Source organism: Megalobrama amblycephala, linkage group LG2, assembly GCF_018812025.1.
Source record: "Megalobrama amblycephala isolate DHTTF-2021 linkage group LG2, ASM1881202v1, whole genome shotgun sequence".
NCBI classification, from domain to species: Eukaryota; Metazoa; Chordata; class Actinopteri; order Cypriniformes; family Xenocyprididae; genus Megalobrama; species Megalobrama amblycephala.
The window spans coordinates 45,874,418-45,898,037 of NC_063045.1; the positions used below are offsets into that span (position 1 = coordinate 45,874,418).

At 36.8% G+C, this 23,620-nt stretch overlaps 1 protein-coding gene across 3 annotated transcripts; it reads right to left on the reverse strand.

Moving 5' to 3' along the window:
* Positions 1-473: 473 nt before the first annotated feature.
* trpc4a (transient receptor potential cation channel, subfamily C, member 4a) lies at positions 474-22,172 on the reverse strand. Of its 3 annotated transcripts, none has more exons than XM_048178921.1 (11): positions 21,751-22,172; positions 16,608-17,011; positions 12,198-12,716; positions 10,199-10,556; positions 9,926-10,065; positions 9,208-9,536; positions 8,922-9,117; positions 8,490-8,681; positions 4,461-4,502; positions 3,837-3,926; positions 474-1,742 (listed from the first exon to the last, which is right to left on the reverse strand). In XM_048178921.1, the coding sequence occupies exons 2-11, from the start codon at positions 16,983-16,985 to the stop codon at positions 1,188-1,190; spliced, it is 2,799 nt and encodes a 932-aa protein (XP_048034878.1). In that variant the 5' UTR covers positions 16,986-17,011; positions 21,751-22,172; the 3' UTR covers positions 474-1,187. The 3 variants fall into 3 exon arrangements, with proteins under 3 accessions (XP_048034878.1, XP_048034885.1, XP_048034874.1); XM_048178928.1 differs by having other exon boundaries at positions 21,746-22,172; XM_048178917.1 differs by lacking the exon at positions 21,751-22,172 and having other exon boundaries at positions 16,608-18,860.
* Between the last annotated feature and the right edge of the window lie 1,448 nt (positions 22,173-23,620).

The following is a 23,620-nucleotide window of genomic DNA, read 5'->3' on the forward strand; positions in this document are numbered from 1 at the left end:
GATTATTTTTTGTTGCAGTCATCTAATACCTGTGGGGAGATATTCTTTTGCAGTCTCCAAACTGTATAAATAGACCATTTTAATTTAGCAATTTATATGGTAACAACTTAATTGACCTGACACTCACATACTTCGTAGTTTCACCCTACAGATTTAGTCCACAAATGTATTAATGCTTAATCTGTGCCCACATTATACTAATTTCTAAACACTTACCTGTACACTATAGTTAATGTTAGTCATGCAGCTTTGCAAAGGTCAAATTACGTAATCTCTCTTATTTCTGAAATAAACTTGGATGGGAACCAAGATCACAATAATGCAAAAGTCATAGTACAGCATATATTTATTTATTCATTTATATTTGTGCATTAATTCATGATCTGTAATACGAGGCAGTAACCTGTTAAGTAAACAACGAGGATAGATGGAATAAGATGTTCAGATGCAAAAAAGTATGTACTGATGCTGTGCAAATTGTAATAATACCGTGTTCTCCGTACCTTTTTATTCTTCATTATGAATACAAATGAGAGTAGGATGAAACATACATGATTACTGTAACATGACTTTACAGTACATTTAAGATATGCAGTGTTTACTTTGGACTTATCAAGTGTTGGTATGAGAAAGTTCATCCACGTTTATTAAAAGACACCCTTCAACCTGTAATTTCTGTCATACATTTGCCTCATGCGCAATGCAAGATGTGACTAAAAAGTTTTAAAAGTTGTAAATATTTGCATAGTAAACTTTATTAAAGATATTAGGTTGCATGACGGTAATGACATCTTTTACAGTGGAACCACAGATAGCATAAAATGCTAAATCAAATGGAGTAAGGCAGAATGAAAGGTCTAGAATAGCGAAGTGTCCGCCATTGCTCCTTCATACACGATTCAACAGAAAGGAGAGCAGAGCAGCGATTAACTACAGGAGCATTTACACACTTGACAGAGTGTAAATCACTGTGAATGACAACGTCGGACCCCATATTCTCCTAAAAGAGACAATCATCCCTGAGACCCAGAATGACTCTTGATATTCGTATCATACAGATGCAGCGCCCTGCACTGGACTGTCACCACAGCTGCTTCTAGGATAGAGCAAAGGTTCAGGAGAACAGCATCTTTCTCTTTGATTTCCTGCATTCGGTATGTGATCACTTTTTCAGAGTTTTAATGCCATTATAATCTGCTTCCTTCATATTTGTTTGTCTCATTCATTTCTTCGTCACACATTTTACGCATGTATGACATTTCATCGTCCTCTTCTTCAGTTTTTTTTACTCTGTCCCTCTCTGTTTCTTTGTTTTTGTTCTTTGCTGCATTGCAATTGATGTTTCCACCGTGTTCACTATCATCCTGTTCTTCGCTCTCGGATTCATCAGCTTCCTCTGACACGGAGTATATCTCTCCCGGGTTGTTTGGCCCTTTGCAGTTCATTTGATGGCTAACAGTCTTGTTTTGGACAGAACCACCCTCTAGGCCGCTAAAGCCACCAGGCTTCCAGGCATCGGCCTTGGATGTGCCCTCCTGGATTATAGAGGTGGTGACACTCTGCAGTCTCATTTTGCCCTTCAGTTGACTTCCAGCTGAAGCAGAATTGCACTTCAGAGGGTTATCAGAATGCACTAGGTTTGAGGCTCCTGTGCTCCCTTTTGAGGTCGACGTGCCAATCTTAGTGCCCTTCATCATTCCCATCACCTCGTAACGGAAGCTTGAGATGTCCTGTTTAAGTTCCTATTAATGATATTCACACATTTCTCAGTAAAACATGATGTACAGTTATATCGTAGAGTACAAAATAGATCAAATAACTTTAAAAAAAATTAAATCAATAGGAACTATTAAAATGAAAAATATATATTTTATATTATGACTGAATAAATCTGACCAGGGGCCGTATTTACAAAACAACTTAAGGCTAAAAGTAGTGTCAGTCCTAAATTTAGGACTCCTACATTTCTGCACTAAGAGTATGTCAAAAAGCCTTTTCTTCATAAATGCAATAAATATTTAGATTCATTGATTATAATGTGCGATGACATAACATAAAGTTTCATTTATGTACAGGCAAAATGGATTGAATGATGGAGAATATAAAACATTGTGGTGAAGTTGAAAATAATATCCTATTGTCTGCTCTGTTAGCCTTGTGGGCAGTTTGCGTGACCTGAGTTCGAATTGACCTTTCCCTATTCATCAATTAGCTTAAGATATACTTGTTTAAATGGCAACATTTTTATTTTAAAATCTTTATTTGAATGTGGCAACATGATACCTTGTTCTATAATATTAAATCACTGACAGAGACCCATCCCTTATATCACTGTGGGCATAGTTAGTAAGCTTGTTGACATCAACCATAGCAATGAGTTCAACCCTGCCGTTACTCTTAGCTTAAAGGTGCCCTAGAATTAAATATTGAATTTATATTGGCATAGTTGAATAACAAGAGTTCAGTACATGGAAAAGACATACACTGAGTCTCAAACTCCATTGTTTCCTCCTTCTTATATAAATCTCATTTGTTTAAAAGACCTCCAAAGAACAGGCGAATCTCAACATAACACCGACTGTTATGTAACAGTCGGGATCATTAATATGTATGCCCCCAATATTTGCATATGCCAGCCCATGATCAATCCATTAGAAAAGGGCAGAACGTCTGGATGTGCACAGCTGAATCATCAGACTAGGTAAGCAAGCAAGAACAATAGCGAAAAATGGCAGATGGAGCAATAATAACTGACATGATCCATGATAACATGATATTTTTAGTGATATTTGTAAATTGTCTTTCTAAATGTTTCGTTAGCATGTTGCTAATGTACTGTTAAATGTGGTTAAAGTTACCATCGTTTCTTACTGTATTCACGGAGACAAGAGAGCCGTCGCTATTTTCATTTTTAAACACTTGCAGTCTGTATAATGCATAAACACAACTTCATTCTTTATAAATCTCCAATAGTGTGTAATGTTAGCTTTAGCCATGCAGCATAGCCTCAAACTCATTCAGAATCAAATGTAATACATCCAAATAAATACTATACTCACAGGAATCGATGTATGCAAGCAGCATGCATGACAAACATCTTGTAAAGATCCATTTTGAGGGTTATATTAGCTGTGTAAACTGTGTTAGACTTATATTACATCTTTTAAAAAGAAGTTCTAGGGCACCTTTAAGACTTCTTTCTATTCCTTAGTAAAAGTTTGTCTCAGCAGTTTTGTAAATAGGTTTTAAAAGGAAACGCTTACCTATAAACTTTTACTGCTATTGAGGAAAACTCTTAGTGGTAAGATAAAATGTTGTGAATACGCCCCTGGATTTGAATAGATATTTATTTACCTTTTTATTCCCCTATATATGTATATACTTATATACTTCAATTTATTTATTTATTCATTTATTTAAGTAGCTGTGTATTAGGCAGTGTTGTTATTGTTAGCTAAAACTAAAACTATTAAAAATTGTTTTTGTTCAATTGTTCAAAACCTAAAGCTTACAAAACTTTAGAAATGTTGCCTTGGCAACAACTGAAATAAAATAAGTCTAAAGATTAATTTTAATCTAAGAATTAAAATGACTAAAACTAACTGAAATAAAATTAATGCTAAATAGAAATATAAAAAAAAATGACAAAAGTACATCACAAACTGAGTAAAACTTTAAAATAAAAGCGAAAATGTCAAAATAAAATGTAAAAAAAAAAATGTAAATAATAATAAAATAACACTTAAATAATGTACAGTTTACAAGACCAGATGAAGGATTATATTGTGATAATTTTTGGTTGACTGTACATTAAAAAAGAACCATATGCAATTTACCTTAAAGTTCTCCTCCGTTAACCCCTCTTCTTTTTTGGCATCCCTGATCATTGCTGCCACATACCGCTTAACCAGGTTTCTGAGTACCTCCTTAAAAATGAGATTAATTAAATTATGTACATGTAAAACAATCAGCCCTTAAAGACTTTCAGAGGAGTCAAAGTGTATATGAAAGGCAGTTTAAAGGGATAGTTCACCCAAAAATGAAAATTCTGTCATCATTTACTTAGCCTTAAGTTGTTCCAAACCTGTATAAATTTCTTTGTTCTGCTGAACAGAAATGAAGGAATGTTTGTAACCAAGCAGATTTTTCCCCCATTGACTACCACAAAGGGAAAAAAACATACTATGAAAGTAAATGGGGGCGAAATTTCTTCCAAATTTCTTCCTTTGTGTACAGCAGAACAAAGAAATATATACAGGTTTGGAACAACTTGAGGGTGTGTAAATGATGACAGAATTTTCTTTTTTGGGTGAACTATCCCTTTAATCTCGAAATTCAGAAAGACATGGGTTGATTTACACTGCATAAAATAAGAAAAGAGATGGTGGCCTTTCATCTGGTGATCTGTTTCAAAGTACACTTTGTAGACCAATTAGTTGCTTTGAAAGAGACACCATTACCTGGTACTGGCGGTTTGTGCGGACGTTTTCAGCAGCTCTTATCTGAAAAAACAGAATAACTCAATTGTATTGATTTTTCATGACACCTACTTTGCTATATTACAAGGTAGTGATCACAGTAGCTCCAATCATTTTGATCATAGAATCATTTTGTTTTTCAAAAGCAGATTTTTAGTATTGACTGTTGTTTATTCCCCACACATAGCAATCGTGTGAATTAAGAAGACTTGAAATACAGTGCAAGTTCTATGAACTAGTTTTGTCACATCTGTTTTGGGTTTTGGTTCACTATAGTTTCATGACTTTTATTTTGTAATTTCTCACAGTCATGTTTCCTGGTTCCTTGTCATGTAAGTCCTTGCCCTCATGTGAGCGTAACAGTTTAACAGTAAAGCTGCGTTCACGTCACCTCGTATTTACCGGAATCTTGAAATGACAACACGTGACGTTATATTCGGAGCTGTTCACGTCCTTTTGGTCCTTGAACTGGGAATTATGCGTTTCCATGGCAGCACTGTCGACGCCTAAATGAATCTACAGCTGTCAGGTGGTACAGCGCGGCCACGTGGTATATCTGGGAGCTTTCAGAAAACTCCCAGCTTACAAGCTGTAATTACGAGCTCTACGAGGACGTGAACGCTTTTTACAAGCTAGAATCTCGTAACTACAGGAATTACGAGGCCACGTGAACGCACCTTAACAACACAAAATGAATCTGCAGCAGTCAGGTACAAGCTCTCTAATTTTGTACACGCATCAGAAGTGGTGAAAATTTACGTCTGATATGGGTTCCAGGTGTGGCAAAATGGCTTGATACCGCCCCCTACAAAATTTCAATTAAGCACCCTTCGCGTTACGTTTCACATACATGAAATTCGGTAGACACATGTAACAGCCCAATACCTACAAAAAAGTTCCCGGGTGGAAAATCTGAAAACCCAACAGGAAGTGAGATATTTTGAATTTTCTCTGCAAAATTTTTGCAGTTCTTGCCATTTCCAGAAGTTGTATTTTAACTCCTCCTCCTAGAGCTTTAATCAGATCAACATCATATTTGGTCAGTCTGATCTAAAGGCCTTTGATTGCAAAGATCTTGAGTTTTCGCTGAAGGGCGTGTCCGTGGCGGCCTGACAAAGTCTGATTTTTCGCTATGAAACAGGAAGCTGTTGTAACATGGACATACATTGTCCGATCTGCCCCAAACTTCACATGTTTTATAATAGTCCTGGCCTGAAGACATCTACATGGCAATATTCGGTTACAGTCATAGGGCTCATTCACACAGAACGCGTTTTTGCTTTGAAAAACGTGAGGCGCGGGTAGTGGAATGGGGAAAAAATTCAAGGTCTCGAGATGCATTTTTTAAAAGTTGAACTGATTTTAACTTGAGCATTGTATTTTTGGAACACCATGTCATGCGTGAGATGCTGCAAAAGATGCAAGACATGAGTGCGACGGTTTTGCACATCCGTCTAACGTTTGTTTACATAGAAAAACAATGGAAAAGTAGCGCATTGGAATGGAAAAACGCATGGCCCCATAGCGCCACCTGCGGGCAACAGGAAAAGTCATGTTTTACACTGTGATTAACTCCTCGTTGAGATTTAACCAGAACAACATCATATTTGGTCAGTCTAATCTTAAGCCCTTAGTGATGTTAAATTGCAAAGATCTAGAGTTTTTTCTGAAGGGCGTGTCCATGGGGGCCTGACTAAGTCTGATGTTTCGCCATGAAATAGGAAGCTGTTGTAAGTCAGGCATACAGTGTCCAACCTGCCCCAAACTTCACGTGTGATAAGAGTCAAGTGGCCGGTTGCATAAAGCACCTTAAGTGTAATTTTCTTAAGTAATTTTCCCTGAAACTTAAAGGATTAGTCCACTTTTAAATAAACTTTTCCTGAAAATTTACTAACCCCCATGTCATCCAAAATGTCCATGTCTTTCTTTCTTCAGTCGAAAAGAAATTAAAGTTTTTGATGAAAACATTCCAGGTTTTTTTTCCATATAGTGGACTTCAATGGACACCAAACAGTTGAAGGTCAAAATTAGTTTCACTGCAGCTTCAAATTGTTCTGCACGATCCCAGATGAGAAATAAAGGTCTTATCTAGTGAAACCATCACTCATTTTCTGAAAAAAAATTGAAAATTATTTAAGTTTTAACCATAAATTCTCATCTTGAACTAAATCTCTTCTTCTTCTTCTTCTTCTTCTCCTCTATTAGAATTCCAGCAGTGTAGACACTGCTAAGGGTATTACTGCTCTCCACAGGTCAAAGTTTGAACTAATTGTTATATACTATTGAACTAGCATATTGCATATAAAAATTAGCTCAAACTTTGGCCTGTGGAGGGCAGTAATACGCTTAGCAGTGTCTACACTGCTGGAATTCTAATAGAGAAGAAGAAGAGAGCTAGTTCAAGATTAGCATTTATGGTTAAAACATATATAATTTTCAATTTTTTTCAGTTTTTTTTCCCCCAATTTTTTTAAGTTTACTATAAGGAGAATAATCCTGGAATGTTTTCATCAAAAACTTTAATTTCTTTTCGACTGAAGAAAGAAAGACATGGACATCTTGGATGACATGGGGGTGAGTAAATTATCAGGAAAATTTATTTAAAAGTGGACTAATCCTTTAAGGGTGTTGCAGAAAATAACAGTTAAGGGTTACTTAAGGGTTTCTTTAGGTGAAACATTATAAACCCTTAGAATTTCCCTTAAGTATATATTTTTCACTTAAGTAATCCCTTAAAAAAACGATAAGTGTTGCATAAAGCCCCAGACTTCACATATTTTATTAGAGTCCTGGCCTGAAGACATCTATATGCCAATATTCAGTTAGTCATAACACCACCTGCTGGCAACAGGAAATGGCATTCTTTGCACTGTAATTTATTTCTTGAAACACATTTGTATATGCCATGAAGTACCAAACATGCTAGAACCACGTTTAATGATGCAACACTTGGCTAAGTGCTAATGTATGCGATTATCGCCACGAAACAGGAAGTTGTTGTAACTCAGGCACACAATATCCGATCTGCCCCAAACTTCACGTTTGAGAACAGTCCTGCCCTGAACACATCTAAATGACAATATTCAGTTATAGTAATAGCGCTACCCACTGGCAACAGGAAGTGACTCGTTTAATACTGTGATGCACTACTAGCAACATACTAAAATATGCAATTGAGTATGCTAGAACATGTTAGAAATATTCTAAAGCATGCTAGCAACACTTAGCTGAGTGCTAACACATGCTATTATCGTCATCATGAAACAGGAAGTTGTTGTAACTCATGCATAAAATGTCCAATCTGCCTCAAACTTCACATGTTTGATAAGTGCCCTGGCCTGAAGTCATCTACATGCCAAAATTTAGTTATAGTCATATCGCCACTAGCTGGTAGCAGAAGTGTGGCAAATACAAATGACTCATGTTGTCCTCCTATATTTATATACTTAAATGCCCACCGTGCTCTGTTTTCCTATAGCTTCCGGGTGGCGGTGGCATGGATGCGAGGGCCTTTTCATCACTGCTTGCAGCTTTAATTATTATTGTAATGTTATGTGCTTTGAGACATGAGGTAGTTTAACGCAGTTTGTTGTGACGCTTTGCCGAGAGCGGCTGTTTGTGTGCGTTCATTTGTTTTGGAGGAGGCGTGGCTTTGGACAGCGATTTGCAGGGAGGGTGGTATGCTTTCAATGCCAACAGGCTAAAGTTAGCATTTCCCAGATCACCTACTGCATCTTTAATAATTACTGCACATGAGTTAAACTCTGCTCGCCTTCAGTGGACTCTTATTACAAGTTTTATGGTGAATTTTTGTTGTTTAAATTACCATTTACTTTTTGTCTCGAAGGGCAGCATGAACATCTAATAAATATCTTCTTTTGTGTTCCATGGGGGAAAAAAAATAAACAACATGAGGGTGAAAAAATAATGAGGTTATTTTCATTTTGGGGGTTGACTAACCCATATTTCATATTAATTATTAATAGCAAAAGAGAGGACATTGCTCATTACCCCAAGTGATCCAAATGTCTCTGTTCTTTTTTGTTGAACTTTGAAGCAGTGGCTCTTGATCCATCTGATGAGGTACCACGCTGATTTTGGACTTGGAATGATGTTGAAGGGAGGAGGCAGCGTGCCGCCCTCTTCGAAGTAGCTCATCCAAAGTTTTGTTCTGGCAAACTTCCACTCAATATCAGCATGGTCCTGTGGACCAACCAAAGAGAAGAGCTGAACATGCCAATCAAACAGTAAAATGAATGATACAGAAGAATATTTGTCCTTTAAAAAATTCATTTATCACACCAAAGGGTCATTAAATTACCTAATGAAGGAAAAAAGTGATTCAAAACATTAAGTATATAAACAAATACATACATTTTGATGGTGAAAAAACTTTAATGTACCCAAAAGCAGTAAAAACAACTAGTAATTTATTGTACTTACAGCAATATGTTGGTAGGAATTATTCATCATAGCAATAAGCATATTAAGAAGCACCACCAGAGAGATTATGCTGTAGGTTCCAAACATTGTGGCTCCAACAAACTCGGTGAACTCGTGTTCGGCTTCAACATTGGTCACATAAAGGGAAACGAGACCAAATATGGACCAGAACAATGACTGCAGCGTCTCAAACATACTGGAAAAAATAATAAAAAAACACAATATCACTATTTATTGCAAAACAAGCAAAATGATGCTTACATTTGAGAAAACTACAGTTCCTTACGTGGTGAATGCATTGTTCTGCACTGAGCAGCGGATACCCTTGCATAAGACGTCATTATCTGTTTTTGTGCCATTGGTTTCATAATAAAAATACAGTTGATTGAGTCCATTTGCAAAGGAGAGCAGCACCAGGCAGTAAATGAAAAGGAACTTGAGGATGTCCAGTAGCATTCGGCCAAGCGAGATCTGAAGAGGGCCCAGGTGGGAGTTGGCTGTGAAAAGTGAAATCAGTCGTAGGGAGCTAAATATGTTAGCAATGGCGAACAAGGCCTCTCCCACCAAGGTGGGGTGCCACATCATCCAATCCTTCCGGCACTGATTATCATTGGACTGCAGAAAGAGAAGTGTTGAGAATTACAGTATGTCATTGTGTTCAACCTCTGATCATATTCTATACTTGCTTCTGATTAAGACTAGTCTAACATCTTGTTCTGACCAGGCGCAACTCAACATGTATGTGGACATACAACTAAATTGTATGTCCACAGTGAAAGTTGAAATGCTTTGAAAGTAAATCAAAGACAATCAAAAAATTTTATGTTTAATATACAGTTATGTGGACCATGAAATAGAATTTTTGTATGAATAAAAATTTATATTTTATTATTATTATTATTATTTATTTTTACAAAAATCCCTTTTATACGTTTTATATAAAATGTGTAAATGTGTCTAAAATGTGTAAAATCGAACATATTAACTTAATTACAATTTGTTACCTTAAAGTGAGCGACAATCTTCAATGAGATGGTGGCCAGATACAGAGAATTCATGACAAAGTCCATGAGGTTCCACCAGTCATGAATGTAATCCTGAAAGCCACCATCCCACATTTGTTTGATCTCAGCCCATACAAAGCCTGTAAAGCAAAGATATTCAAATTTTAAATTTAAAAAAAAAAAAAAATTAAAAAAACAAAACAAACAAAACTACAACTGATCTAAAATGTGAATGAAATCAAATGAGATTTTTCAGTCTTAAACACACATTACCTAAAACCCAGGGTAGGATCATCCATTCCACAGTGGTAGTGGTGGGCCTTGAGACATCCATAGCGGTGAGAGCGGTGGTATTACTATTGGAGTCCACATGTTGGGAGGCCAATAGCAGGAGAAAGAGGAAGGTCAGATAAGATGCAGTGTGGCATATAAACTTGATGAAGGGTTTTCGGATGAAGAGGCCGTAATGGCTCTTGGGGGCGATCAAGTAGAACAGCGAAAAGATAGGGAAGAGGATTCCGATGAACATACAGGTGACAAACTTGCTGCCCCAGTGGCGGCGTCTCCAGCCTGGGAACTCATCGTACCAGCGAGATGCGAGCAGCTGCTGACAGTTTGGCTGTGCTACAAACTAACCACAGAATAATAAAGAGAGATGAAATTAAATGAATAAATGAACTTTCTTAAAGCAGTAAATTCACCATTAACCATAAATCAAGCATACAGTACATACAGTAATGTATAGAGTTGCTGAAATTTTGCCTGTACTTTAATTGAATGATTTGCTTGCATTTTCTGGAATGTGCAGTGAAGCAAAATCATTTTTTGCCTTCTATCATGCATGGAGACTGACATCATTTTCTGCAATTGCAAAAGAAATGCTCTCTGCGGGAGAATACAAATAACGGAGCCATGTCCTAATGAGAAACAAGTGCCATTTAAAAAAGAGCAAACACAAAAGGCACAAAAAGGCTTACAGTAACACACTGTTCTTTTCTCTCAGGCTGCTCTATCTGGTTCTCATCATTTCTGGTTTAAATCCTTCTCTTTTCTGCACCTTTTCTGAAACCATCTGGGCCACACATGGAACGCAGCAAGCCAAACACTGACTCGTGTGAATTAAACATATATAAATTTAAATTTTTTGTGATTTTCTTTTTGTGATATCATTAGTACTTAACACTTACTTTTTAGCTAAAAAAAAAAAGTCAAAAATATTCATTCTGTATTTAATTAATTTATTGAATTATTTATAAAATATAAATTAAATAGATTTTTTTATTAATAGAGTTTTTATTTTTTTCAATAATTAGATATATAAATAGTATATTATATACTATGTATCTCTTTTTTGGTTCTTTTATTTATAAAAGACAAAAAAATGAAACAGATCAACTGTTTGTGATGTAGAAGATCTTCCAGAGAAATTTCAATGATACAGCAATAGAAAAGTAATATTCTGCTGTGCTTCTGTTAAATTACATTCAGATGCTACGTGTGAATAAAGGGCAAAATCTTCCAGAGCTTGTAAGCATAACTTCTTCTCCATTTTCAGTCATGTTTAAGCAAGCACACACATATAGTACCGTACACATGCATGACAAAGTAAAAACTTGCAAGTTGACATATATCAACACATAGAAACCTTTCCTGCATAAGGAAAATGTCCTTCAACCTTTCAAACAGAAAAAGCTTGTAATGTTTAATGTGGGCAGAAGGGGGCAACATAGATCCACATAATGTTGCAGCCACTCTGCGAAATCCCTCTGGGGTGGGCAACTGTGGCTTTTGAGGTCCACTTTCCAGCAGAGTTTAGCTCCAATCAATATCAAACACATCTGTACAAGCTAATCAATGTTGTCAAGATTACTAGAAAGCTACAGGAAGGTGAGTTTGATCAGGGTTAGAGCACAATTCCACAGGGAAGTGAATCTCGAGGACCAGAGTTGCCCCGCCCTGCTCTAGAGGGAATAAAAACACAACCTACAGTACCTTCTTGAGTTGAAAATATTCTGCTCAGCTTGATTTAAACACAACACCACCTGAAATTATCCACAATGTGTAAAACACACCAGATTGCTAAATCAACAGGGCAGCCATCCAAATATAATCCCAGATCAACTGAGACAAACAGCTAAACACCTGTGAACCTTTGTAACATGCTTGAGTGCTGTTCCTATCTGGAGTGATTATTCTGCACTTCTGCTATTGATCTAGCAGCATATGAGGATTGTTTTCAAAGTTGCTGACATTTGGAGAGCAAATATCTTACCTCTTTCTGATGGTACTTGATAGCCAGTTTCAGCCTGGCGAGATCATTATTCCCTTCATCCTCCAGGAGATTCACATCATCCTTGTAGTTCAGAATCAACTCGAGCTCTCTGGAGCTGCGCGTTTGGTCGAGCAGATCTTTGGCGAACTGCTTGCACTGCTGGGAAAGCTCTTCGTACTCTGACTTAAATTCATTCTCCACCTTGCTGAGCTCCTGGAGCTCCCAGCTGAGCTGAAAAGCTGTCAGGAAGGGGTCCTCGCTGGAGAGGGCGATGAGCGAGGGACTGGCCAGGGCCCGGTAGATGTTGAGACGGGATCGGGAATGTCGCAGGCTGTCCACATCTGAGCCGGACACACATTCCATGCAGTTGCAACGCACCTGGTGGGGCTGGGGCACGGACACCCCCTTCTGAACCAGCATCTTGATGATCTCATAGTTGTTTGTGTGTGCAGCCAAAATAATGGGCGTTATGTCAGGGGTAAAATCGGAGAACTGTTTATCCAACAGGATAGGAGGCACCTAGAAAAGAGAGAAATCTGGGCTGGTAAACAGGAAGTAAATAATTTTCTTATTCTGTATTTTTGTCTCGTTTTCAGTAATAAATATCATCATTAAAACAAGATTCATCTACTTGAAAAGCAAAATTACCATTTTTGTGTTCTTAGAAATCAAAACAAGAACTACTTGATGGCCAAAGAAAATAACTTAATTCACAGAGAAACAAGTTTACTTTTCTAATCCTGATGGAAAATATTTTTCTTGTTTTAAGCATAAACCTCACTAACTGTTGATTTCTCAGAAAAACAAGACTTAATAGACTTTTCACTGGAAAACAAAAAAGAATACTGAGTAAGAAATTTATTTTTTGCTGTGCTCTTCAAGAAGCCATAGTTTATCACGTTGACCTCGGCACTTAACCCCAGGATGCTTCAAGGTGTCTCACTCTATAATAAATCCATAAATATAATAAATCTCTATAATAAATCCATGCAAGGCAAGTCAATTCAATCAGTTGCTATCTTGGTTATAGCAAACCTGGGAAACAATTTTTTATGCAAGCAATAGATTAACTACTGAAACAAACAGCTGTACACCTGTGTTTATAATAATAAGCCTTTGTGATATGTGTATTAAATGTTACACATGGGCGCCGCTGGTGTTTCTGGGCTCACCAGGGTGTGGGGGGGATGAATGAGGGAGCAGGCACCCGAACAAATAGCTGATTGGCTCTTCTAACTGAAAGGCAAGATTTCTTTCTTCTTGCAGCCATACTGAATTGCAATTTTTCTTATTCAAAGTGTTCTGGGTCCTCTTCCTTATAATGTCTGTGATGCCATTTGCTTTGAATGAAAGTGTATAAATTAGGGGTGTGCACAAATAGTCGAATATTCGACCTGTAATTAATATTCGAAAAATAAAAATGCAATTCGAATTTTACTGTGTTGCTTTGCTGGCCGTAAATGCAGTGAATCCATGATAAATCTTGAGCACTAAAACTCACAGTTATAACTAAATGCACCGGGTGGCGCTGTGCAGCGTGTTTATCAAGTTCATTTTATTTGATCGTCACATAATGTTGTCGTCTGTCTCGCGAATTTAATTACTTGGATGAAAATGATCTTACACAATTGAATTACTTTTGATCAAATTAATTATTGAAACAGAGTTATCATAATATCACCACCATAATGAGAAAGCACATGAAATCTAAAATGAGGAAATGAGGAAAGACAGCTGTCCATTAACTTACTGCATTTACGACAGGTAAGTGCAGCTGTAACCCGAATGAACTTATCTGATAGCAAAATGATTTTGTGACATATGCTTCCTTTACGTTTCGTCGAGGGAGACATAGCCTATTTACGAACAGAAATCGCAAAGTGCTGCTGTTAGAAACTTAGCTTAGCATACCGTTACATATTATCATTATCTTGTTTCTGCAATGTCTGTTGCGGATCTTTTTCTCACCCGAGCATGTGGATATCATTGTTTTTCTCAACGTGAACATGTGAAACAATATGAAAACGATAACCATACCATATAACGTTACAGACTCGAGTGTATTATGAACGTTTTGTACGAGAACTGCTGCTGTCTGCTTTATAAGCGTTTTTCCCGTTCGCGCTGCTTGAGCTTAAATGTTTTTGTTCTTTATATATAGTATATATTTTTTGTTTACACATATTGTTTAATGCTTTGAACTAAAAAAGCTTAAGATATAACGTAAGCTTGTTCAGGTTACAAAATCTTGATGAATTTTTAAAAAATAACGTCATTCTCGTTTAACCTCATTTAAATAAACGAATATTCGAATATTCGTTTCTTACGAGCCCAAATATTCGAATACAATATTTTGGAAAAATGCCCATCCCTAGTATAAATGACTGTGTATACACTAACGATTAGATGTTTGAGGTCAGTAAGATTTTTTATGTTTTTGAAATCTCTAATGGTGCTCAAAAATAGAGTAAAAACACTAATATTGTCAAACATTAAAATAATAAAATAATGTTTCTCTTTTAATACATTTTAAAATCTAATTTATTCCTGTGATGGCAAATCTGAATTTTCAGCATCATAACTCCAGTCTTCACTTGGGTAAAGTTGGTTTTATATTCGCACATTCAGACTTCTGATTCAGACTTTCCAATAAATATGCAATAAATTAATGTTTGCGAATTTTAAGCAGCGACATGATATTGACAACCAACGATTGTCAACTTACAACATTTTTCACAGTCGATCAAAATAGGCAAGTATTGTTTTAATGGCATATTTACTTGTGAATGTCCACTGAATGTCCAATGTAGTGTGATTAACAAGGCTATTGAATACGGATGTCCGAATGTGCGAATATAAAACCAACTTTACCCAAGTCCAGTCTTCAGTGTCACATGATCCTTCAGATCCTCCTAATATGCTGATTTGGTGCTTAAGAAATGTTTCTTATTCTTATCGATGTTGAAAATAATTGTGCTGCTTAATATTTTTTTGTGAAAACCATGATGCATTTGAATAGAAAGTTCAAAATAGCATTTATTTGAAACAGAAATCTTTTGTAACATTATTAATGTCTTTACTGTCACTTTTGATCAATTTCAAAATGCGTCCTTGCTGAATAAAAGTATAAATTTCTTTCAAAAATTAAAAATCTTACTGACCCCAAACTTTTGATTGGTAGTGTAGCTGTACGTCTATGATAACACAAGAAAACTGTGGAAAAAGACCATGTTATCATGTTATCATACAATTTCCTATCAAAGTCCTATCTGTTGTATTCTAACCCACAGTTTATGGAGATACAACGTCCTTTGGGTGTGTGCGCATGCGTTGTGAGAGTGAGTGGTACACTGAAGTAAACAGAACATCTGTTCAAGCTCTAGAGTGGAACTGAACTGCTGTTAAATAACTAAACTACTCTGACATAACACTATAATTATATATTACTGTTTACTCATACTCATGAGATGACTTTCATACAACATAGTTAGCCACATAGTTAAATATACAGGGTAAAATCATGAGGAAAATGAGTGAATTTGGACACTATTGTGCATTGTGTATAACATCACATACATGTTGTGCCATGAATGATGAAAATAATTGAAATCCAAGCTGTTTAGACTGAAACGCATTTTCAAAAATCCAGTTTTAATTGAGTTGCAAACCTTCTGCAAATGTGATCTGGATCAGGTTAGTTACAATTGAATGTGTTTTTGTTTTGCTGTTTAGACTACAAGAAACAAATCCATTTGAGTGGGATACACCAAAAAATCAGATTTTTGCTGCCTATCTGAACAAAGCCTTTGAATTGCTCAAAGCATGATTCAGTTATTCTCTGCTATCCCACAAAAAACCTAACCAGCTAATATGACAAATTCACCTTATTTTTCAGTGACATGGTGGCATGATGATCAATTTGCTACACTGTCTGGCGCTAAAGTCATTAGAATTTTATCTGTAACAAAGGTCATAGCTCTTCAAACAAAGTGGAAAATGACTTAATCTTCAGTTACAAGACAGAAAGAAGGATAATGCAAGCCATCTTCATGCAAAAACAAGAAAAGCACTACTAATACTATTAAAAAGAACACTGCGTTCAAAACTTTTAATTAAACAGCCACATCTAGAGGGAAAAATGTCCCTTTCAGAGAGGATTAGTGCACCATCAGGTTCCAGGTATCACTGCGACATGGTCAGGAAAACTATTTGAAATGTCTGAAACAGTTTGGATGTAATCTGCACATTTACAGTCACTTCACAAAAAAAAGGATTACCAAGGCAACTGGGAATTCCTGCATGTGTAAGTTGAATTGAAAGGAGGACCAAAGAGATGCTACAGTAGGCGAGACATCAAATTGTTTCAGTTTGGAAACTCTGAAGTAAATTTGTCAGTGATTGCCATCTTACCTGCATGCCCCTGCTGGGCTTTTTATGGTTCAAAAGCAACTCCACAGCCCCCACCACCTCCTTTCGTATGGCGTGTAAGAGCGCATCCCCCACATACACGCCAAAGCTGAGCAGCAACTCGACGATTTCCAGATTCTCATTCTCTATGGCAATCAACAAAGCCGTCCGTCCCAGAGGGTCGATGCAATTGATGTTGATTTTGAAGTAAATCTCGGCTTCTATCAGTGATTGTTTGACGCTGGCGTAGTCGCCTTTCTCCACAGCGCACAGGTAGGCCTTCTCTAGCGGTGACAGCTCCGACTCGGCTCGAACTATCCGCAGCGGGATCCGGTCCCTGTATGAGAAGTTCTCCGTTCTGCGAAAGTAGAGCTGTGACATTGCTGCTATGCTTTCATGTGAGACAACTGGGCATTGAGAGAGATGAAAACAGAGAGAGCCAGTACAGACAATGAAGAGATGCTGGTAAATGAGGGTAGGAATCATGCATTACAGAGGAAATGGCTTTAAGCATTGTAAACCGTAATTTCCACACCCAAAATCCCATTAGCATGACACTCAGCCCTCATTTGCTTGGTTTTCTTTTGACTCTGAGGTTATTAGATTTAGACGTTTTGTTGAAGGCCATAGTGAAAACCTCAGATACTTCTAATGGGACAAGCTCTTAATGGAGTTAAGAGAGCACATGCTATAAATTATGCTAGAAATGAATACCATGGACTGGTGTTTATAAAGCAACTCAGTACTTTCAAAATGCATCATTAATGTTAATCAATAAAATGTCTGCAGGGAATTCAACCTGTTGACATTATACAAACTGTTTTAGGGACCTCATATTCAAATGTTGGGATAAGTTTTGCTTTCCCTCACCACACAAATGATCTCTGAAAATGCCCTCTTGTAAGCTGTCATTTGGATCAGAGTAGATCACAATAGAGTGTGGTTAACACAAGCTAAAGATATTATCATGTTTTATATACAACATAAAATACATCAGTAATACCCCCTTGTGATTTTTTTTAAGCTTCACTTGTCTTGAAAAAGGCAGTTGCTAAGTGGCTAAATGGGACTACAGAGGTTGTTGGGGACATTAAACATCATCACACCAAACAGCTAACCTTATCCACTCACTAAAGGGCCGTTTACACAGAAAGTGTTTTTTCCATTCCAATGCACTACTTTTCCATTGTTATGTAAACACGAGTTACACGGACGTGAATGACCGTTGCTCTCGCTTCTTGCGTCTTTTGCAGCATCTCGTGCACGACACGGCAATCTAAAAACGCGGCGCTCAAGTTAAAATCAGTTCAACTTTTAAAAAAGTGTCTTGAGACCTTTTTTTCAAAGCAAAAACACGAACTAGGGTTGGACGATGTCTACCAAATTGCCATTGGACGATGTCTACAGTGAAACATCCCGATGGACGATAACATCGGGGTGATGGGATTTAATTCATTGGAATGAATTAAAAACGCTCGCTCTGCTCCGCGCCAATGGACAGAGAAGCGTCTCGCTGCAGCCTGCGGTGGACATCTAACCTGGCCCACATCCAAGTGTGATGTCAGAAGCCAAGCCCATGACACCTTGCAGGCGATTCTTAAGATTTTATTGGTCATGTCAATCACAGTACTGATTGACTACACCTAACACTGATCCCTAAACCTACCCTTCACTGTAACCAATGAAATTACCTGCAGGGCGGGATTTCTGGTAAAGTGGTTTAGTGAGGAGTCACAAGGTGATGTATTGGGAACGGGCGGGATTTCTGACATCACACTTGGATGTGGCCGCGGTTGGATGTCCACCGCAGGCAGCAGCGAGCCCTACTCGAGTGGACACGCACATGTGGCGTGCGTCTGGAGAAAGAGAGAACGCGCAGGGAGCTGGAGGGGCTTGAATGAAGCTCTTTGGCTTTAGATAAAACTACTAGGATATAGCGCTGAAATATCATTAACACAAATTATCCTGAGTGCTTGTGATGTGATCCGCTGACTTCAACTAGAAACAGTAAAATGGTGCTACCATTCTGTCTTGCGGATGGAAACATGCCGGGGTCCGGATGCCGACCATGGTCTGCCATTTGAATATCAGTGGTTTAGTTCAAATGACATGGAATCAATGCAATGCCGACTCAACATCTTGATGTCCGTCAGCATCGGCGATGGATGATGGCATCATCTATCGGCCTAACCCTGGTGTGAATGAGCCCTGAGTCTGTTTTAACAGCCTGAAAGTCATTGCACACTGAGTCCGAAATTCGCATGCGAAACTTACGCACGTTAAAAAATAAATTCGACCTCACGTTATGTCAATCGCGTTTGCACACTGCCTCCGAAACTTTCGTCCGTCAAAAAAATATTCGGATCAGGTTCGATTTTCTGCGTTTTTCGCATCCGTGGCACGCATTTTGAGAGACGTTTTGACAATTCAGAGCCACCGTACGTGAACGCAAAAATCCAGAATGCCATCTGACAAGTTGATCCACGTCGTCTACAGCACAAAACAGCAGCACTGAATGACAAACAACGTGAGGAATACAAAGAGACCGAATATAAAGACAGATTGTGCCAGTAGTAAAGCATCAAACAGAGCCACTGACATCCTGAAGTAATCTTTGAAACGCTCGGATAATCCCGCAGCTCCTTGATGAGGTGAATTCTCCTTTCTCTCTATGCAATCTCGGGATTGAAGGGACCCAATATTTCCTCTTTCTTTTTCTCTTTTTAAGAAGAGAGGAGACAACTAATCGTGCTCACTGCTTGAAGACTTCATTTTGTATTGTTTTGCGATTTGTTTTGAGATTTTTTGTGCGTGACGAATTTTTATGATTGCGAATACGAAAAAACGCATGCGAAAATTTCGGACTCAGTGTGCAAAGGCCTTGACTGTGTTCATAATTGTGCACTTGCAAAATATTCTAGCTATTCAAGAAAACGTTTTTTACTTTAGTCTTAGTGACGCTGAAGTCATACGAAAGTAGTGTAGTTAATTTATATATTGAATTACAGGCTTGTATTAGTCTTGTATTGTATTAGGCTTCAAAATTCATTTGTGAAGATTATCATGATGAACAAACCATATAAGAATCAAACTGTTGTTGGTCACACAGCTCATTAATGCAAATGATCTAAAATCCAAAGGAAAAATCCAATTGTGTTTTTGTCGAGGGAACCAGGATGATGCTCAAAAGATAAAAGAAGCCTAAAAGATGTCATCGCTGCAGTACTCTATATAGCGATGACATCTTTTAGGCCAACCCGGAAGTGAGCAAACCTCAAGTAATTCGCTATAAAGAGTGCTTAACATAAACTACAGCACTGCCTGAAATAGCCTGTTTTCACAATAATACAAGCTGCCTACCAATATACAGCAGTTTTGGGGCATCGTACGAGCGTGCATCATTTATGGCCATTAGGTGCGCGTGTAATATTTTTTATTTGTTTTTGGATATTTTGCTAACTCGAAATGTGGCACAAAAAAAAAAAAAAAAAAAATGAATCTATGACCAGAAATGTTGCTGAGGTAGGCAACTATAGACAACATGGGTCAAATATCTGTAACTGCTGAAATCTGCATGTACGTGTCCGCTGGATATGAGCTGGATATTTTGTCAGTCTGATAGTCACCCTGTAGAAGATGCTGATGTTTTATGGCATGTGCTTTCTCTTGTGCTTTACAGGAACATGCTGTTAAAACACTTTGTTCCTCTGCAGACTTAACAGTTACTAAAGACCTCATGGTGTTTTAATGGTCCATATATACAGTACATTAAGTTAAACAAAAGTTTATACTTGTTACTCTCTCCCAGAGACGTCTATCGTTAAGATAATTATTAACACATATTTTGTAGATATATATATATCGTAAATGTTCATAATGTGGTTTCAAGACAAATACAATTAATCTCTTTTACCACAGTAAAAGTATGAAAATGCCCTCTTGTAAACTGTCATTTGGATTAATGAAGAGAAAACATGGGTCATCCAAGTCAATTATTTGTATCTAATAATCTGCATATGTGTCATCTGCATGAATGTGGCTGATTGTCAGGATATAAATAACCATAACCTGTAAATAATGATTGCCAGTGCTTCTATGTGAGTTTTGAAAAAAGAAAAAAAAAGTCTACTGATAAAACATTATGGTCCCCAACAGATTTCTCAGCTTCATAGTGTTTCTTGTAAAAACTTGTACACTTATGAGGACCTTCCATAGGTTTCTATTGTTACACTCACTGTATGTAACTTGATACAAGAGAAAGACATGCAATTCCACTTCAAAATAATGTTTACGTCTATTTTAAAGGCTTTTTAGACACCGTTGCAATTCATAGATTTGAAATATAACATTATTTTGGTATATTTATGAACCTTTTACCTAGTGAAGAGATATTCCTATATTTATGAGGGCATTTTCAGAATGTGCGCAGAAGTGGTTGATGAACACAGACAGATCAGTGCGCAGTGCGCTTTAGTCGCCACTCATGATTGCCGGAGGCTGTCTCAAAATATAATGAGCTGCCTACCTCAGCAGCATTTCTGCTCAAAGGTGCTTTTTTGTTTTGTTTTCTTTGCCGCGTTTCGAGTTAGCAAAATGTCCCAAAAAAATAAAAAATAAATAAATAAATAGCCTACTACACGCGCACCTAATGTCCATAAATGATGCACGCTCGTATGATGCCACAAAACCGCTGTATATTGGTAGGCAGCTTGTATTATTGTGAAAACAGGCTATTTCAGGCAGTGCTGTAGTTTATGTCAAGCACTCTTTAGAGCGCATTACTTGAGATTTAATACGTTATTTATTTTTAAATACCACAACAATTAATTAACTGTGTGAAACGCGTTTATAAAATAGAACTCGTTGTCACTTTAAAGGAATTGTACACCTAAAATGCGAATTCTGTTGTCATTTACACACCCTCGTGTTGTTCTAAACATGTGTGACTTACTTTTTTCTGTGATACACAATATGAGACGTAATAACAGCCTCAGTCTCCATTCACTTTGTATGGGGGAAAAAACACCCCCTTTTGTGTTTAAGGAAAGATATTCATACGGGTTTCGAACAACACGAGTGAAAGCAAAGAACAGAATTTGCATTTGAGTGAACTACCCTTTTATGAAATAACGGAATCTCACCTCACCTGTTGGTTTTTGGATGTTGCACTGACTCGTGACTGATTCCGTCTAACTAACGTACAACAGGTGCCTAGCGCGAAGAAAACCGTCACACTCCAGCCGCCTCCACTGAGAAAAAGCGCGAAAATGCGCAACGATAGAAATAGGACGCGGGAAAATAATATCCATTTGTACGCGCAGGGAGGCTCAATGATCCTCTCATTTCGCATTCAAGATGGAGCTAATCTGCAGAGTTTCCCAAAGCCAAACATGTTTGTTGTCTCCAGAAAGTGCATGTGTGAGATCTTTGATCGTTTATCATCTTGCATATTCTCTTTCCCATATAAATTTCATCGCACTTTGGTGTGAAGCGTTCTCATCTTTCGTTAAGAGTTATTTTGCTGATTGAAGAGACTTGGAGCGCAAAGGCTACCAGATGTCCTGTCTGCAATCTCTCTCTCTCTGCAATCTCTCTCTCTCTCTCTCTCTCTCTCTCTCAGAGAGAGTGCTTGTACACGGTTCTCTACTCGTCTAGTGTCACAGTCTTTAAAGGTGCACTCAGTAATTTCAGTCATTTTAAAATTGATTATCATTACAATATATATAATATAATTCCTGATTTATATATATATATATATATATATATATATATATATATATATATATATATATATATATATATATATATAGTTATATAGTTATATATATATATATATATATATATATATATATATATATATATATATATATATATATATATATATATATATATATATATATATATATATATATATATATATATATATATATATATATATATATATATATATATATATATATATAGTTATTGCTCAAGACACTTTAAAGTATACAAAACAAGCAAACCAAACATTAACAACAAACCAGGGTCAGAAATTAACAGGGACTTGGGGCAAAAAATATTAAAATAAACCTAATTTTGGTTGTCACAATTAAAGTTAACTTTGAAAATGAATGAAAAGTGTCCATTGAGGCTTTACATTTAGATCTGCTCACGTTGCATCAGATTTCTTTTTAAGCATTTTTGTATTTTTTCCTTTTTAAGCAATTTTTAGAACCAATCACACATTTCTGTTGAGCTTATGAACGCAATAGGCAATCAGAGGAATTCAGATTTAACCACAGAAAATGTTGGAATTTTGTTCAGTGTGCGGACTCACTGACTGAATCATAAATAACAAAGCGCAAATACAAAGTAAAAGATTCAAGCGCTTAGTGATCATATTTACAAGATTTTTTTTTTTTTTTTTTTTTGCCAGAGTGCATAACTCACACTAGACTGAAGTCATGGACCACTTTAGTGATGGGGAACAGTCTTTGCTCATTTTCTGTATATGATTGACTCCCAGTTTGAATAACCATTTTGTTTTTCATGCTACTAAAATAACTAATTAAAAATGTCCAGATGAAATGTGTAACAAGCAATAAGCTAAAAACAGGTTTTGCCCAGTTTTGTCAGACTTGTTGGCAGAAAAATGTGCCATTTCCCCAAACACAAACACATTTTTATGTATTGGGTTAATATTAATCATTATTACAAAATCAAGAGCAACACTGCAGCCCTACCCTCTAATGATTTCCTGGTCCTATTAGTTGTCTAACATTCAACCTGTTTCTTCAATTCAATATAGCTGATATAATCTCTACTATGAAGTGTTTTAAGGATGTTTTTTTGGTCCCACTTTATATAAGGTGGCCTTAACTACTATCTACTTACTTGTAAATTAATAATTTGATACAATGAACTTATTGTGTACATACATGTTTTTAGATTGTACTTATATTTTAAAAATACCTGCATGTAATTACATCTGTAATTAATTTCTGTTATTACATTTATAATTACACTTTAACCCA

Bases quoted from the DNA above. Each gene is read 5' to 3' on its own strand.
- trpc4a (XM_048178917.1), bottom strand. From the start codon at position 17,090: ATGATTCCTACCCTCATTTACCAGCATCTCTTCATTGTCTGTACTGGC. The intron at 9,537-9,925 runs GTAACAAATTGT...CTCTTTCTGCAG, and splicing joins AGATTGTCGCTCACTTTAAG to TCCAATGATAATCAGTGCCG. The intron at 8,682-8,921 runs GTAAGTACAATA...GTTGGTCCACAG, and splicing joins ATTCCTACCAACATATTGCT to GACCATGCTGATATTGAGTG.